This window comes from Aegilops tauschii, chromosome 4 (assembly GCF_002575655.3).
Source record: "Aegilops tauschii subsp. strangulata cultivar AL8/78 chromosome 4, Aet v6.0, whole genome shotgun sequence".
Classification (NCBI taxonomy): domain Eukaryota; kingdom Viridiplantae; phylum Streptophyta; class Magnoliopsida; order Poales; family Poaceae; genus Aegilops; species Aegilops tauschii.
In genome coordinates, this window is record NC_053038.3 from 50,917,124 (window position 1) to 50,934,130 (window position 17,007).

Consider the following 17,007-nt stretch of genomic DNA (forward strand, 5'->3'; position numbering starts at 1 on the left):
TCATGCTCTATGACACCATGAAGGCACATCATGATTATGCACATAGCTATCTGCCAACAACATCAATTCCATCGTGGTGCATTCCGTGGTTAGTGGTCGGTGCACTTCCCTCCCCCCCCCCCCCCCCCCCTCCGCGGTGCTTGTTCAACTATGGACATCTTCTTATAGGTTTCTTCCTGCCAAATATGAGGATTCAATCATGCTAAAAATTATTATTTATTTTGATCATAATTTTTGCTCGAAAGCGAAAAAGGTTCATGCATTCAAGTATTTTTTTTATGTTAACAACTAAATAAGAATTAGCTAATATTTATCACTTATTCTTACAAATCATAAAGGGATATTTGTAGGACTTGGCCTGAAGAAAAAAGTTTCATATATTTGTTCAGAATGCAGGTAAAAAATGAAACAAATACTTGTAAGTGCTTCCCTTGAACTCCTTTGAAACTTCAAAGCTATATAGATTATTTATTTCATCAAAAAACTTTTTATTGAAAGATGTTTTATCGTCCATGAAAAAAAATAGACTCATAAATTGATCACGTATGCCATACAATTTGTTTTTAAATATTCATGTAACTTGTCCAAAATGTTATATATTTCAATAGATGATACACTTCATCATGTTAGTTTTTAAAAACAAACGGTCAGAAAAATATACCAATGAACGAAGAAATAACTACAAGTTGAACAATTTTGTAAACATAAAATATATTAAAATATATAAAGAACATAAATAAAACTAAATAAAGAAAGAGAACAAAAAACAAGAAGGAACATGAAAATATAAATAAGACAAACATTGGAACATAAATAATGTTAATAATAACTAAAACTTAGATACAACAGAGAAAATAAAAGGTATAAGTATGAAGAACTAGGGATAATGAATATAAAATAAAAATATTAATATAAAAACGAAAATTGAAGTAAAATAAATAAAAATGGAAAAAAGGAATGTAAAGGAAAGAGAAAAACATGGTTTTTTTTGGAAAAGAGACATAAAAACAAATAAAGGAAAATTAAAAGAAAAACGCTCGATGGGCGAGCAAACCATCATGGAGAGACCACGCAGAGTGCTGCTCCCTATCGCTATGAGAGGGGATTAGGAATCACATGTCTCCGTCCGATCAGCCTCACCCTTACTGGATGTCTACTGCCACGGCCATCCAACTACGATTCCAAGATAACTTGTTTTCCTCCGATGCTGGTGAACCCCGCCGAGAACCCCTTACCTGAACCAGAAACCCAACACTAGCTTGATCAAGAGTAGTGCAAAACATTTGAAGATTGAAGAAGTGGAGGTTAAAACGTGTTTGTGTGCTCGGGCCAATCCATTAGGCGATGTGATGCCAAAAATTGTCGGGCGGTGCGAAACAAAACAACTAAGGATTGTTTATGACTACTAATTAAATCCCCCTCCTAATGAAAGATCTACATTAAGGCACATCACCCTCAAAAGAACAACTGTTGGATTGTACGAGGATCAATCAAGGCCATTAGATATTGTCAGTTTGGGCCTCTGAACAATCGCGTCCTTTATTTGAAAGAAACATCTCTTCGTGGAAAGACATGTAACTTGGTGAAACGACATCTCTTCATGGGAAAACAAAACCCCATTGATGAAAAAGACATCTCTTCATGGAAAGACATGTCCCTTGATGAAAAGATGTCTCTTCATAAAAAGACATGTTCCTTGGTGAAAAGATGTCCGTTACTGGAAAACATATTTGAAAAGAATAAAAACATACTTATTTTTAGATTGATAAGTTACAGAATTCAGTCTATCCCTAAAAGACACAACCATTGAAATTACATTAACTATGCCAAAAAACACAATATACATAAATTTAAGATTTCATTTCATTTATGCACTTTAAAGATATATGAAATTTACAAATCTATGCTTAATAAAGGTATTTTTATATAAATGTTTAAAACAAACTTACTAAAAACATCCAATAATACCTGCAACAAAGTGCGGGCCTTACACCAGTTATATTGTATTGTGCTCATCTCAAAATGATATGAAGAAATTAGTAGGGAAAAAAGAATCAATAAGAATAGACTGAAAAATAATAAACTAGAAAAGAAAAAGTTTGACATATAAGGTTATCATATCAAGATTTTTAGCCAAGAGGGAATATAATTTTTTATGGAATATAACTGCATCCATATTTTCTCCCTTATTACCAAAGAGACGCGACCTATATTCTCGGAGGTTATATCTTTCTTATAGCAATACTAGCATAGGTTTCGCTGAAGGTTTTACCCCCGTGCTGTAGCTACTCGGATGGCCTGTTATATTTTTTTTCCTTCACTGGGTTTCATTTTCCTTTTTTCTGAATTCGTTGGGTCTTGCTCGTTATTTTCCTTTCTGTTTCTTTTCCATTTTTTCTTTCTTTTTTCTTCGCGATTTTCTTTGTTTTCTTTGCTTTTTCATTAGTTTTCTTTGTTTCTTTCATTAGATTTCACTGGGGTTTTTCTTCATTTTTATTTGTTTTTTTGTTGGTTTTCATTTTGTTGCTTTTGTTTCTTCTTACTTTGGGTTTTCTTTTTTTTTCTCTCCTTTTTTCCTTTGGTTTCTTTTCTTTTTCCTTTTCGTTTGCCATTAATTTTTCGTTTTCCTTTGTTTCTTTTGGTATTCATTATTCATCTTCCGTATAGGCCAGGAACATTTTTCTAATACAAGTTTAACTTTTTTCAAATACAAGTTATCATTTTTTGAATACAAGGTCAATATGTTTTCTGCACACATTTTTATTTTTTTTCAAATGCTTGATTAACATTTATTAAATACAAGATTAACAATTTTTTTAATACATGGTCAACATTTTTTTATACACATTTAAAAAAATCAAATTCTTTAGTAACATTTTTCAAATACAAGATTACATTTTTATACATGATAAACATTTTTTCTATACACATTTAACATTCTTTCAAATGCTTGATTAACATATTTTTTAAATGCACGATTATTATTTTTTGAATACATGGTCAATATTTTTTCTATATACATTTAACATTGTTCAAATGCTTGATTAACATTTTTAAAATAGAATTTTAATAAATTTTTGAATAACAATACAGGATTAACTTTTTTAATACATGGTCAAGATTTCTTATACATAATTAACATTTCTCAAATGATTGATTAACATTTTACAAATGCTTTTTTAAGTTTTTCCAAATGCTTTATTAACATTTTTTAAATACATGATCAACTTTTTTTCACACCCTTTGTATTTTTTTATACATTTTTTCGTATACATGAGAAACAGTTTCTCTATACACATTTAACTTGGAAAAAAACATAGAAACGAGGCCGTGGCCTCCCGCGCGCCTAGCGGGCCATTTGGCGCCCCCCCTGACGCGAGGCTTCCCTTCGTAAAATTATTGCAGGGGTAGATGGGCCAGAAGCCCAGAACTGCAGCATTTTTCTAAAACCCTAAACCTCGCCATTTCTAATTCCCCACCACGCCACCACCGCCGTCCCCACCTTCTCCGACGAAACCCTAGCGATGGCGTTCCGCGGCGCAGCCTCCCGCTCCTTCCTCGCCGCCGTCCGCGGTCGCACCGCTTCCACTGCCCCGCGCGTACGCGCGGCCCCCATTCCCGCCGCCCCTCCCCGTCGCATCCCTGCCTCGGCGCCCTCCTCCCCTCTCGCCGCCGCAAGGTAGTCGGGACGAAATGCCTCCCCGATACGCCAGAAATCGGTGATGTGATGTGACTGTAACAAGTGGTCTTAATCCGATGCAGGCCATTGGCGGCGTTGATGGGGTCGCCGGCGCTGGTTGCCGCAAGGCTGACGGGGCACTGCGCGTCGAGCGCGCGGGCGTGCTGTGAGCTCTCCCAGGGTACCCCCTTCTGCCGCACTTGTCAGGATCGCTAACAAGTTAGTTATCATGAAAACATCGTACCTGCCTGCATCACAAGCTACCCCTTTAACATTCTAGATGCATAATTATTTTTGGGGAATGTTCTAGATGTGAAAATAATGTTTATGCAATCATTATTTGCGTGATGATTTGTTATGTGTGTGCATTGGGAGGATTGCTATCATGGCTTGAAATTTCTCCTGGTTGGAGGGTTGTGGTCTTCGGACCATTGTTTTCGCTCTATCACTGCAATGGTGCATTTTGGTACTAATAGGCTTTAATATGGAAGTATGTATATGTACAGTGTGATTTGTATTTGACTAAGTCATGTTGAGTTGAAATTGCTTGATGACTATAGTCATGGTAAGAATATAGTTCAGTGTTGGAATTATTTGGAAATGATTTTTCCTACTGAATTCAAGGGGTTAAAATGCAAGATGCGTTTGTCCACATAATGAATGAATTGTATCTGTTGCAGTGTTGTTTCGACACTCATTAGTCATTACTAACCTCTAGGAGCAATCTTGATCAGAAGCATATCCTTACATGTAAAATGCTGTTTGGCTGGATTACGTGGGTTAGCTTATTGCACATTAGTCTATCTTAATCCTTGGTTGGGGGCGATTAGAAGGCTTTGACGAGGTTGACATAAGTAAATAACTATCTTACATTATAATAAACCTTGGTCATTATTTACTTTAAAATGCGAAATTGTATTTTTCTGGATTATGTGCATTAGCTTATTGCCCATTAGGATAGCTTAATCTTTGGTTAGGGTGATTAGAAGACTTTGACGGGGTTGATGTAAGCACATAACCCCACCTCATAATCCGTTACAAACCTGAACTAATCTTAAATTTGTGCTTATCCATTTTTTCATCAGACAGACTTCAGTTGGTCGTGTGTGTGCTTTTTGTTCCCTGAAGTGTGCCAAATTGTTTTCCTTGTTTTTCCGTGGTGCTGTTTGTGCGCAACGATGTTTTTCGACTGGACGATGGGTTGGCACCTTGCACCTAACCAGCTAATACCCGAGTTCTCAGGCTAGGCGTCCACCTTTAGAACAGTGGTATGATCTACTGATGGCTTATAGGATGAAAAATGATTTTCCTCGCTAAAGATTTATTATTAAGTGACATAATTGGCATTGATGTGGAGAATTGTGTTTGCCTGATGATATATCCAACTCTCCATTTTTTGTTCTTTGATGAATTTATATTGCAGCAATACAACTAATATAAGGGCATACAAAATTGGGATTTGATAGGGAAAAATGGGAAAGATGGTTGACGCAGAGGGCAGGCAGATTAATTTTGGGACCCATTGCGTCAAATAATGTAGGTCTCTCTATTCCCATGACTGTTTTTGTTAGCAAGAAAATAAAGGAATTGTGTAGTAAGGATCATCAGAGATTAAGAGTCGAAAACATCTGAGTTAGTTGCTGGGGTGCTGACTCATGAACTAGTCGCAACACGACTAGTCGAGGTTTGGAAGCCAAAAAAGACTCATAGACTAGTCTCGTGGTTAATCATGTTTAGTTGAGCGACTCTTAATCATTGTTAAGGATAACCATGAAATAGTTTATAGTCATGTAAGGATTGTTAAATTACAGGGTAAACATCCCAGAGAGGATGGCCAAGCACAAATGGCTTCTCCGAGGGAGACGAAATTTGCACCTGACCTGTAGAAAATAGCAAGGAAAAAAGCGCTAGGCGTTAATTGTGCATTTTGCCACTGCCTAGTGTGCATCTCGCCTAAGCGCATGCCTAGGCATGCTTAAGTGCACACCTAGCACGATTAAGCACTTGGTGTTCTGTTGTGCCTAGGCACACTTTTTCCCTGAAAATTGTTTGTTTGGAAGGGAGGGAGGTTCTTAAATGGAACCTTGGCATTAATGCGCATAGAACACGAATAGAAACTATAGTATGATGGAAAATGTATAACAAAAAATGGAAATAGCAAACCGGGATAGACCGGTAATCATGCGCCTTGGTTTGATAAATTTCTGAAATCTGTTTTAAATTCTTGCAGACAGTACATATGGATGTTTGGCTTATGTCTCAAGATCCTGAATGTAAATTATCACTTAAGTGGTCCACTGGGCCAAAATGTTAACCATTCTATTAGTGCATTGATTCTCACATTAAATTTTATTTCGTCTTCCATTTTGAACTATGTCCTCATGTACAGTATGAATGTGTGCCAGGTCCCAATTCTTCCGCACTGCTCTTCGGATTATGTTAGACTGTAAAAAATGTGCAAAAAACTCTTTTTCTAACTAATCTCCACATAAAGTAGTAAATAACAGTGCATTGTGAAAATTTTGATTTGAGGATTCAGTGGTTGGGCTGTTAGGAAATGGAGATGATGAATGACGGTTGAGCGACCAATTTAAAGCATGGTGAAGGTGCTGATGTTGAAGCAGTGTACTTCTGTTATTTTGTCAATCTTGTGTCTGTAAGAAATGGTTAATGCGAATTGAATAGCCGCGATGAAATAAATGGCTGTATAACTAGACGTGGTCATGAAAATTATAGCTTTTAACTTTATGTACTGCCTCATGTTCTGTGTATATGATGTGGGACATCTGGGCTGTCGGCAGTATTTGCTAGTATGTGGAATTCAAAATCATTCTGTGTTTTCACATATTCATTTCCTAATTATCATCCGTTCTATTATCCTCATTCTGGCTTGAAATTGTCGGATATCCTAGAAAAGCTGCATCATAACTTTCATGATTAGGGGGGTGCTATCTTTTAAATATGACGATTTGACAATGGAAACCGATAATCTTTGAAGCCAAGGTTTTCCAGTTCTGTTTATTCCAAGAATGCAGCTTATGTTTACTGTCAAGTATTGTTAGTTAGAATTTATGTCCTGCTAGTATGTGCTATGGTTTTCATTCCCTGGCATGTTGTAAAATGCACTGACCTATCTGAACATTACCCTTTTGCTCTTGTACTGCCAATGTTTTCTTTTATGATTTTCATGTCGAACCTCTTGGCATGCAACCTTATTTTGCAGGTACTTAAAGGACGAGTTGCTGCCCTTCGCAAGGATACAACAGTTCTTTTGGGTGCATCTCTCTGGAAGCTCTTCTGGGTTAAGTTCCTTTTCCTGGATTCTGCAAAGTTACAAGAAACTCCCCACTCCCGGTGCTAGCTTTTGTCTCCTAGACAAACGGACATTCCACTTGATATTTATATATGATGAATAACGTCCTTTTGATCAGCACATGTTTCATTGGATGCTTCTTGTTTGCGATGCGTGTTGAAATCTTTAATTCATAATCGGTATCCATGAGTCCACACTCGCAGCGAATTTGTAACTGAGAGTTCAGTAATCAAAGAAAACCCACATGTGACCTGTCAGTATTATCGTTATTGATGGCCAAACTGTAGATCGTGTTGTGCCTGCCTTCAACCGTTTAAATTTATGAATCTAAAATTCTCGTTTGTAATTTATAAATAGCTGGGCTTGACATGTTTGTAATCATTTTCCTTGTAACTATATCCTTTTCCCTTATCAAGTATGGTTTTCTCATGTTTCAACAGTTAAGGGAACTCAGTGACATCTTTGTCCTATAGGTTCAATAGCAAGCTTCTTCCGTGCACCTGGATAACGTTTTACATAGATAAAACTGAACTTGGGACATACACCGTAGGAGGTATGAAATACATCACGATTACTGGGATAAGCTCGTACCACCAACCTCTATTATTATTCCAGTGACACAGCTGCCAGTTCTACGGGTACAGGCGAGCACATAAGTTCACACAGGCAGAGATCAGGTTCAGCGCACCAGGACGAAGCGGCCGTGCAGCCTCCGCAGTACGTGAACGTTGGCCGCCGGTCGCCGTGCATCCTCCATGAACTCAAAAATGCAGATGTCATGTGCAAGGAGGCCATTGTGGCGGGCGAAGTCGCGCCACCCGCGTCCGCAGAAGCCCCGGCAGTTGTCTCCGCTTATGTAGCGGACGTGCCACCCCCCTTTCCTGCCGGCTCTCCGCAGAACGATCTCTCTGCCGATCGCTCCCAGGTACTTACCTGCAAATTCCGAGGACACGCCCTGCAGAAGGAAGCAACATAGCGCGATCCGAACAAAGCTTAGCATTCTGCTCTCAAGTTCCTACAAAGTTCACCATATTTGGTGAATATACTGGCATTGCAATCTGCAACCTTGGTTTGGGGTTTCAGAAGGAAGGTCACTTACCACAATGCTGGTCCGGGTGGTGCCGCGGACATGGCTCACGTGCATCACATTCACGAACACCGGGTTCCTTGGCTCGACCGGGACAGGGATGCTTGATATCTCCTCCTTGTCTTCCTCTGTCAGATGGAACTCGCTGACGGGCCCATTCTTGCAGAAGTAGTACCTATTCTTGGCAGCCGCCTCACCATGGTCCATCTCAAGACCTACATACATGCATCTACAATATCAGTTACACATAAAATTCCAACTGGTGCATTCGAATTAGTACTGTATGGCATGCCTATATCATGTTTACCTGCTCGGGCAATGCTCTTGCCGGTGCCTCTGTAAAGCGTCAGCTCCAGGCCAGCACCATCGCCCTTCGCCGCCGGTGGCGGATGCGGAGCGCGTTCTTCAGTTTTATTGGAAGCCTGGTAGCCGCATCGCCGTCCTTTAGCTCTGGCAGAGTTCTCTGTTATGTCGTCATCACAGCCGCGACGTTTGACGGGACGAGGAGGTGGTGGTTTCTGGCAGCCGGTCGAGTCGAACATCAAGACATCAAAGGAGGACGCTCCACTGTATTTGAATAGAAGGCGGTCTCCTTCCCCGATACCGTGACCGTCGACAAACTCCTTCCACCCAGACCGGAGGACCACTTCGTCGGTGTCGCCGGCTACTTTGATGCTCCAAGATTTGCCAGTAGGGGGCTTCAGATTGATTACCTCAGAGATGTGCCCGTTGAAGTTCTTTGCAAACCTACCAGGTAAGCTCTACAGGAAGAACAGGTAGTGTCATGAACATAAATACAAAACGATAAAATAAATCGAGATCCACGCTTGAGTTTACAAAGGCAATGTAAGCAAATGCAAAGAGAAAGCTCTGCAGTGCAGGCTGGGAGGCAAAAGGAAGATTCCTGACCATGCTTTCGGTGAAGTCCCCAACCATGAGCTTGAAGAAGTGCTTCTTCTCATCAGCCATGTGGCTCCAGTAGCAATGCTCTTGCCACTCCGCGCAGCGCTCGCAGTTCTTGCCCATCTTCTGCATCGGGGAGGATATCAGGGAAAGATCACAGAGGATGGATGGATGGAGGTGTGCAGTCGGAGGTGCTTCCTATGGGCACTGGACTCTGGAATGCACTACGGCATGTCGGCACACTAGTCACTACTCCAGTCTAGGCAGTGTGTGGCGATGTGTAGACCAGCTGACAGGGTGACACGTTGCTAGGCAGGGTAACAACTGTCGGAAGGTTGCTTCTTCACCTGTCTTTTCGTATCGGAAACGAAATGCAACCCGGATTATTAAAAATAATAATTATTGGAAGCATTTACACCAGTATTGAGACGAGCTTTAGAACAAAAAAATGGAGTTTTCACACATTGCCATACTGTATTTTTGCATGTCAAATTAAATTTTATGCCTAGGAAAATTGTGTTGAATTATAGATGTGTCTTGGGCTCATATAAACAATAATTTCTGGTTAATCTCTAAGGCTCATGTGGGCCGTCATGCCATGGTGGGAAGTTCAGTACCATACCGTCAGTGAAGGAGAGTTGAGACCTCTATAAGAAATTCTCTTCTGCATGCTATTAAACCTTGAGAAGAGGAGTGATACACGTGCGCTCCTATCGCCGCTTGCCTCATTTGCTTTGTGTTCCGTGGACGAGCCGAGCTCAGACCTACGTCATGTGTGCATTTTATTTTAGCCGGTCAAGAACGGTTAATTAATTAGAGATTAATTATGAGTCACTAATGAAATTGCTATTGTCCGAGATGTTGGGCCGTATGCTGTTTGCGGACTAGTCGTGGGCCTAAGCCCAGGCCCAAGACTCTCTACCCCTAGCACACTCGGTTCCTTCTTGCACTCAACCCTACCACTTTACTGTTCCATTCACTGTTGTTGATTTCTTCCCATCACGTCGCCCGCGTGCACTGTCGTTCGAGAGAGCAGGCCTCCGGAACTTCGTACTTGCGATCCTGCACCAATAGGAGGGCGATAAGGTTTTTCGAGAGCGTCAGTCTTGATACGATTGCTCCCTGTTTGTCTTCGTCCTCCTCCTTTGCTTCGACTACTTCCCCAACACCGACCCAATGGCTGCCGCCACCGCCAAGGTGTAGACGAAGTGGTAGCCACTGCCGCGGCCTTAGCCTGGCCTACTAAAGGGTATGATCTTTCATCCCCTATTTACTCGTTCATGTGCTAGATGTATTTACTTTGTTCATAGATGTTTTGGTTCTATGTTCGATACGTCCTCACATGTTTAGATATCGATATGAGCTCCATATTGTTATTGCTAGCCTCATGGTTTATTTGTGGATTAAATTAATCAAAAAAGTGCTAATATATTTAGCAATCTAAAACCTTACTTTCATAGGATTTTCTCGATTCAAGCATTTGCTGCTACATTGAAATTGGGCCCGTTTACGGATACACATTTTAAGCGTTTGCAGACCAAGACTATCTTGTGTCTCACAGGGATGAACGTGTTTTGGGTCATTGGTAGCACTCCCGCTGGAACGATTGCTTCTGAACAGGAGAAGACATTTAAGGAGGACACCCTCGTCTTTGTGGGAGTCGTTCTGAGTGTGATCGGAGACATATTAGTTGACACATATGACATATCTGCATATGCGTGTTGCCAAGAACTTGTGGGGTGCGCTCGAAGCTAAGTTCAGCGCAACCGATGCTGGAAGCGAGGTGCATGCGATGGAGCAGTTCCACGATTATAGGATGGTTGATAGCCGTCTTGTATTGGAACAAGCTCATGGGATACAGTGCTCGAGCTCCTGAAGTGTGAGTTACCGGACAAGTTTGTCATGGGATGCATAATTGGTAAACTTCTTCCTCTTGGAGGAACTTTGCTACTTCTCTTCAGCATTTGAGACGTGAATTCTCTATTGAGGATGTCATCGATCATCTGAGTGTTGAGCAGATTCAAGAGCAAATGACTTACACGTGAAAGAGAATGATGGGCCTTCTAGCGCAAATATGGTGCCGAAGAATTTCCATGAGTTAAAGGGAAAGAACACGGTCTAGCAGAATACTACCTTCAAGAAGAAGCGTAAGAGGAAAGGCAAGAAGAAAGTTGGTTGCTTCACTTGTGGTGTAGATGGTCACTAGGCCAACAGGTGCCCGAACAAGTTTAAGAAGTCAGGACAGGACTCCCAAGTCTGCAATGTGACCATGAGCAACAATGATAATGGGGCATCTGGGTATTGTAAATCGATTTACTATACTTTTAGTTTGCCAGTCCACTGATTTGTGTGTTGATACAGGTGCAATTATTCATGTGTGTGTGTGCTGATGTGTTGTTGTTCTCTTCTTACCAGGCCGGACAAGATTGTTCCGTCCCGATGGGGAATGTCTCACATGCCTCTATTCACGATGTTGACACGGTGGAACTAAAGTTTACTTCGTGAAATATCATGCAATTGGAGAACGTGCAACATGTCCCCATTAAAAAAAGAATGTCGTTAGTGGATCCCTTCTACGCAAAGAAGGATTTAAGTTAGTATTCGAGTCCAACAAAATAGTCATATCAAGATATGGATTGTTTGTTGGAAAATGATATGAATGCGAGGGTTTGTTCCACCTTTCCCTCATGGATTTATGTAATAAAGTCGTGAACCATATCCATTCAAGCGTGAACGAATCTAAGGTTTGGCATTCACGTCTTTGTCACATTAATTTTGGTTGTATGACGCTACTAGCCAAGTTATATTTAATCCTGAGTTTCACTTTAGCCAAAAGCTCTAAGTGTCATGCGTGTGTGCAAGCTAAGCAACCTTGAAGCCTCACAAGACCGCGGAGGAGAGCCCCTTGACACCACTAGAGATCATACATTCTGATCATTGTGAGATGAATGGTGTGTTAGCTAAAGATGGAAAGAAACTTTTCATGATGTTGATAGATGATTCCACTATATTTTTCAAGTGTATTTTTTAATACTAAGGATGAGGCTCTACACTACTTTAATATTTATAAGGCAGAAGTTGAGAACCAACTTAAAAAAACGAGTTCAGTCTGATCATGGTGGAGAGTACTTTTCTAATGAGTTCAATTTATTATGTGTGGACCATGGAATTATTCATGAGAAAATGCATCCATATTCACCCAGTCAAACAGGGTTGCCAAATGGAAAAACCGCACTCTTCCGGATTTGGTCAATGCCAATGTTAGATGCATGAGGTTTATCCAAGGCATGGTGTAGGAGGCTATATCGACATCATTTCATGGCCTGATTCCTGAATAAGGTTCCCACAAAGGATAATGAAATTACTCCCTATGAGCAATGGGAGAAGAAAAGAACTGCACTCTCTTACTTATGTACTTGGGGCTGTTTGGTGAAAGTCAATGTGCTGATAACTAAAAAGCGTAAGCTTGGACCAAAGACTATGAGCAATGGGAGGTTAAGGCTTTTCTATATCATAAGTTCGAGATGAAAGACCTAGGTGTGGCTAATGTTATCTTGAACATCAAGTTATTGAGCGATAATGAGGGTGGGATTTCACTTCTGCAATCTCACTATGTTGCGAAGATTCTGAGCCGCTTTGGGTATTCAGATTGCAAACCTTCTCCAACACCATATAATTCTAGTGGGTGAATTCGGAAGTTTGTAGGCACCGCTATAGATCTGATGAGATACTCTCAATTGGTTGGTTCACTTATTTACCTAACTTTCACTAGGCATGACATCACGTTTGCTCTGAACAAATTGAGCCGGTTTGTTTCCAAACCGGGAGATGTACATTGGCATGATGTTGGAATAGTTATGCGCTATTTGCAAGGTACTGTGAGCCATAGACTTCACTATATCGGATATCCAACAGTAGTTGAAGGGTTAAATGTTGCGAATGATCTCTAATGCCGATGAGATGAAATCCACAAGTTGATATGTGTTCATACTTGGTGGTGGTGCTATTTCGTGGAAGTCTTGCAAGCAAGCTATCTTAACAAAGTCGACAATGAAAACAGAACTCACAGCACTAGATAAATCATGTATAGAAGCGGAATGACTTCAAGAGCTTTTGATGGACTTGCTAGTGGTTGAAAAACTGATTCCGACTATCCTTACAAACTATGACAATCAGATAGTAATTGTCTAGGCAAAGAGTTCAAAACAGAACATGCAATCCAGAAAGCATATAGAAGGAGATTGAAATATGTTAGACATTTAAGAAACTCCGGAGTAATAGCTTTGGATTATATCCATCCGCTAAGAATCTGGTAGATCCGTTTACATTAGCGAATTGTGATAAAGAATGCATCGAGGGAGATGGGTATGAGACCCACATGAGTTGTCATGGTGGTAACCCAATCTATGTGATCTAAGATCCCGTGAAATAGAACATTGGAAAACAAGCTACTGGTCAACTGAGGTGAGTAATCTTACTAACCCACTCCATTGGCGATGCAATACTCTCACAATCAGTATGGCAGGTTGACTTTTGTCTTAAATGTGCTCTGAGGCTTGTATAAGTAAGATGTTGCCCTATAGAGCGATCTTAAGAACACACATATATGAGCCCAACTGTTGGTCACGGTCTATGAGATAGGGTAATCTCTAGGATCTCATGAACATGTAACCAGTGTGACTAATATGCTCCCCCATGGGGTTAGCTAGCCTTAGGTAGCCTAATACTGGTAAGATAATCAATGAAATTTCTTTACACCAAACTGATAATTCAAGACATAGTCCATTGTTTAGTTGTGGAGAAGTGCAACCCTTTCCTCTAGGTGGATGTTAACCTTAACAGGTCTCCACTGAAAATTCTGGTATTCAAAATACTGTTTGGAAGAGGACAACATAATTTGTCTCCGAGATCTGATGGGGGATTGTTGAATTGTAGATGGGCCTTGGGCCCATATAAACAATAATTCCTGGTTAATGTCTAAGACTCATATGGGGTGTCATGACATGGCTGGAAGTTTAGTACCATGCTGTTAGTGGAGGAGAGTTGAGACTTTTTTTATAAGGGATTTTCTTCTACATGCTATTGAAGCTTCAGAAGAGGGGTGGTGCATGAGCTCCTCCTCCTGAGCTGCCCCCACCCCCCGCGCGTCATGTTTCATGAAAGAGCCTAGCCGAGTTCAGACCTATGTCATGCATGCGCTTTATTTTTGTCGGTCAAGAACGGTTAATTAATTAGAGATTAATCATGAGACACTGATGAAAATGCCACTACCCGAGACACTATGGAGTCTGGAGATGATCCTTATCTTATGCTTCGACTTTTATGGGACACAAACAAAAGTAACTTCGCAAAAGCAATTAGAAGTAAACTTCCCTTGTGCCAACATATTAGGAAAGTGGAAACAAATGAGCCAAAGTCCCAGCCACATAATAAAGGACCAAAACAAATAGGTTACTACTACAAAACATGTTCCACTAGCCAGTTCCATAGTAACGCAAACAAGGGTGCAACTGAACTTTCACACAACCAGCAACTAATCAGGGAATAGTAGATCATCATCATAAGTGTACTGTGTACATTAAGATGAAATTCTAGCGCTGCCAATGTGAAGTCGTCACTAGTAGAGCAGATGCCCCATCAAACTTCATGCTTTGCGTATGATATGGACATTCATCACACGATTTTTCTTTTGCAAGGGCTCGAAGAGACAAAGGTCTCCTACCTTCAGATTGTTGTCGTCTGCAAATTCTCCCCATCCTTGAAAAAGCCTCTTAGTGTTGTTCTTGTTTATATGGAACTGTACTTTCCAACTCTTGTCGCGGCGTTGGAGCATCAATGTTTGGTCCTCGCGCGGAAGATATTCATCAGCATATTTGCTAGATAAATCCTAATTACAGAGGGAAGAAGGCCTTAAATAACCAAATAAGCTTAAAAATAGACATGTAATTCTAGCTGCTCATACATGTGCCGCATTAATATGCACTAGATAAAGTTGCATTTTTCACTGACATAAATTTAATTTAAATAAATAGCCTAGCAAAAAGGATGTATGATGCTACTAGAGTTCTCATTCAGAAAATAATGAGCAAAAAATCAAACAAATCGAGGAAGATAAAATTATTGTTTATAAAGTAACTGCAAAGCTGGTAAGTAACCTACTTTCAAAGACTACACATTGAACATAAAAATAATCGTCCAAGAACTCACCAGAATACAAGGGCTTCCAAAAATGTTACACTTTGTCATGACAGTCCCATAGATGGGTATTTTGGAATGGATGGCATCGACTTTTTCATTCATCTTCCTCTCCTGAATATCCGTTAGATTAGCCCTGTTTCGGAGAATTGGGCTTGGAACAAAAGACAATTCCTGGTTATCTTCCAAAGATAGACCGTCCCCTGTACAAAATTACACTTAAAGTGTGATGTAAGTGAAGCCTAGAGGTACACTCATTTCCAGTAGAATTTACATTGGCAACGCTACTCCAAATATTTAACTTCAAACCTGATGAGTCGGACGATGGAGCGCTTGATGAACCAAGAACGATACTATTTTCCACATGGTTTGAGTTATCCCATTGTATCATAGTCCCCCTTTCACTTTGTGGTGATCCCATCATGGGAAGATCATGGCGCATGCTCAAGGTTCCAGTGAGTTTTTCTCCACACTCTTGGCCATCATGGGGAGCAGTTTTCATCGGGAGGCAGCTTGACGACAATCTCTCGCAACCACTCGGATCAAATATTAGAACCTTGAACCAAGAGTTCCCGTCATAGTTGAATACCAGGAAATCACCCATGCTTATGCCATGAGCACTTACAAACACCTCCCATCCAGACTGGAGAACCACTTTGTGCAAGTCCTCTGTAACATGGACATCGAAGGTATTTCCATTGCGCGATTCCAACTTTACAGTTCTTGTTATTTGACCCCTAAATTTTTGCACAAATTTGTCTGGTATTGTCTGCAGCAGCAAAGATAGACAGAACATTTTATACCGTGTGGACAGAGCTGTTCTGAGGAGATGAGGCAAATAAAAGCATTAATATGACTTGCATAGAAGGTGGTGACGACACTTGGCTGTGTTCATCCTCAGAGGAAGAAAGGTCTTGTCTTTATAAACACAAGTATGGTTGATTTGGTGAAAGTGCATTCTCTTTGCAATTAAGTGTAGAACATATCTAAGATAACAAACTAGGAGCATTCGAATCTATATGCAGTTCCATCCATATGTACGTACATGTTATATTAACCCTAATAACTACTCCCTCTGTCCCATAATATTAAGGTGTTTTTGCAGACTGTTTTAGCTTGCAAAAACGTCTTACATTGTGGGACGGAGGGAGTAGATCAGGTTTACTAAGAGGAAAACTTCTTCTTTGACGCTACTGAAAGAAAAACTTGATATAGTGCAGCATGGCAAGATTCCAGGAACTCGTCTTCTGGTTGAATCTGCTCTACCAACTGGGCTTTTGAGTCTTTAATTAAAAATAAAAGTGGGCTTTGGAGACACTGAACACAGAAGGAGGAAGATGGGGTTGCAGAAAGGAAACCCAGTGCAGATCGAAATATCTTACCATTCGGTCACGGAAATCACCAATCATGACCTTGAAGAAATGATTGTCCTGTTCATTTGCGGCAGCAGCAATGTCACCCCTCTTGCTCCAAGGCCTGCTCTCTTGCAACTAGTACTAGATTTGTACATGCCCTCGCTAATGGAGACAGAGAATAACTCAGAGCAGCAAGACTAAAATTGCAAGCAAGATGGGGCACGAATAGACAAGGAGGCGCTTACACACAGCGAGGTCGGCGGGCGATCTGTCAACAGTCCACCGGTGGGCAGTAAGGAAGGAAGGAAGAAATGCTCTGCCGATGGGCGTCTCTTCAATTTGAGCAACAAGTGTTATATCTACCCCCACCACATTGTAGAAGTACTGGTGCATAAATACAGGAGTACTATCAACCGCACGCCTCCCGAACCGAATTAAATCCTCTGTTGACCGCAAGAGGCCGTCGACACAAGGC

The 17,007-nt window shown here is 40.7% G+C and overlaps 2 protein-coding genes across 10 annotated transcripts; one reads left to right on the top strand and one right to left on the bottom strand.

Annotated features, from left to right (window-relative positions):
• Positions 1–3,450: 3,450 nt before the first annotated feature.
• LOC109775599 (uncharacterized) lies at positions 3,451–7,278 on the top strand. 8 transcript variants are annotated; one of them, XR_005753587.3, is made up of 4 exons: positions 3,451–3,679; positions 3,763–3,898; positions 5,146–5,215; positions 6,903–7,278. XR_005753587.3 is itself a non-coding variant. In XM_040386574.3 (4 exons), the coding sequence occupies exons 1-3, from the start codon at positions 3,525–3,527 to the stop codon at positions 5,166–5,168; spliced, it is 276 nt and encodes a 91-aa protein (XP_040242508.1). In that variant the 5' UTR covers positions 3,451–3,524; the 3' UTR covers positions 5,169–5,215; positions 6,903–7,278. The 8 variants fall into 8 exon arrangements, 5 of the variants coding, with proteins under 5 accessions (XP_040242508.1, XP_040242509.1, XP_040242510.1 ...); XR_005753588.2 differs by lacking the exon at positions 6,903–7,278 and adding an exon at positions 6,219–6,524; XR_005753590.2 differs by lacking the exon at positions 6,903–7,278 and adding an exon at positions 6,234–6,524.
• Positions 7,279–7,487: 209 nt separating this feature from the next.
• Positions 7,488–9,203, bottom strand: LOC109775594 (B3 domain-containing protein Os03g0622200-like). 2 transcript variants are annotated; one of them, XM_040386573.3, is made up of 4 exons: positions 8,989–9,203; positions 8,387–8,840; positions 8,092–8,294; positions 7,488–7,947 (listed from the first exon to the last, which is right to left on the bottom strand). In XM_040386573.3, exons 1-4 carry the CDS (start codon positions 9,112–9,114, stop codon positions 7,672–7,674), a joined length of 1,059 nt encoding a protein of 352 aa, XP_040242507.1. In that variant the 5' UTR covers positions 9,115–9,203; the 3' UTR covers positions 7,488–7,671. The 2 variants fall into 2 exon arrangements, with proteins under 2 accessions (XP_040242507.1, XP_020189910.1); XM_020334321.4 differs by having other exon boundaries at positions 7,488–8,007.
• Positions 9,204–17,007: the final 7,804 nt, after the last annotated feature.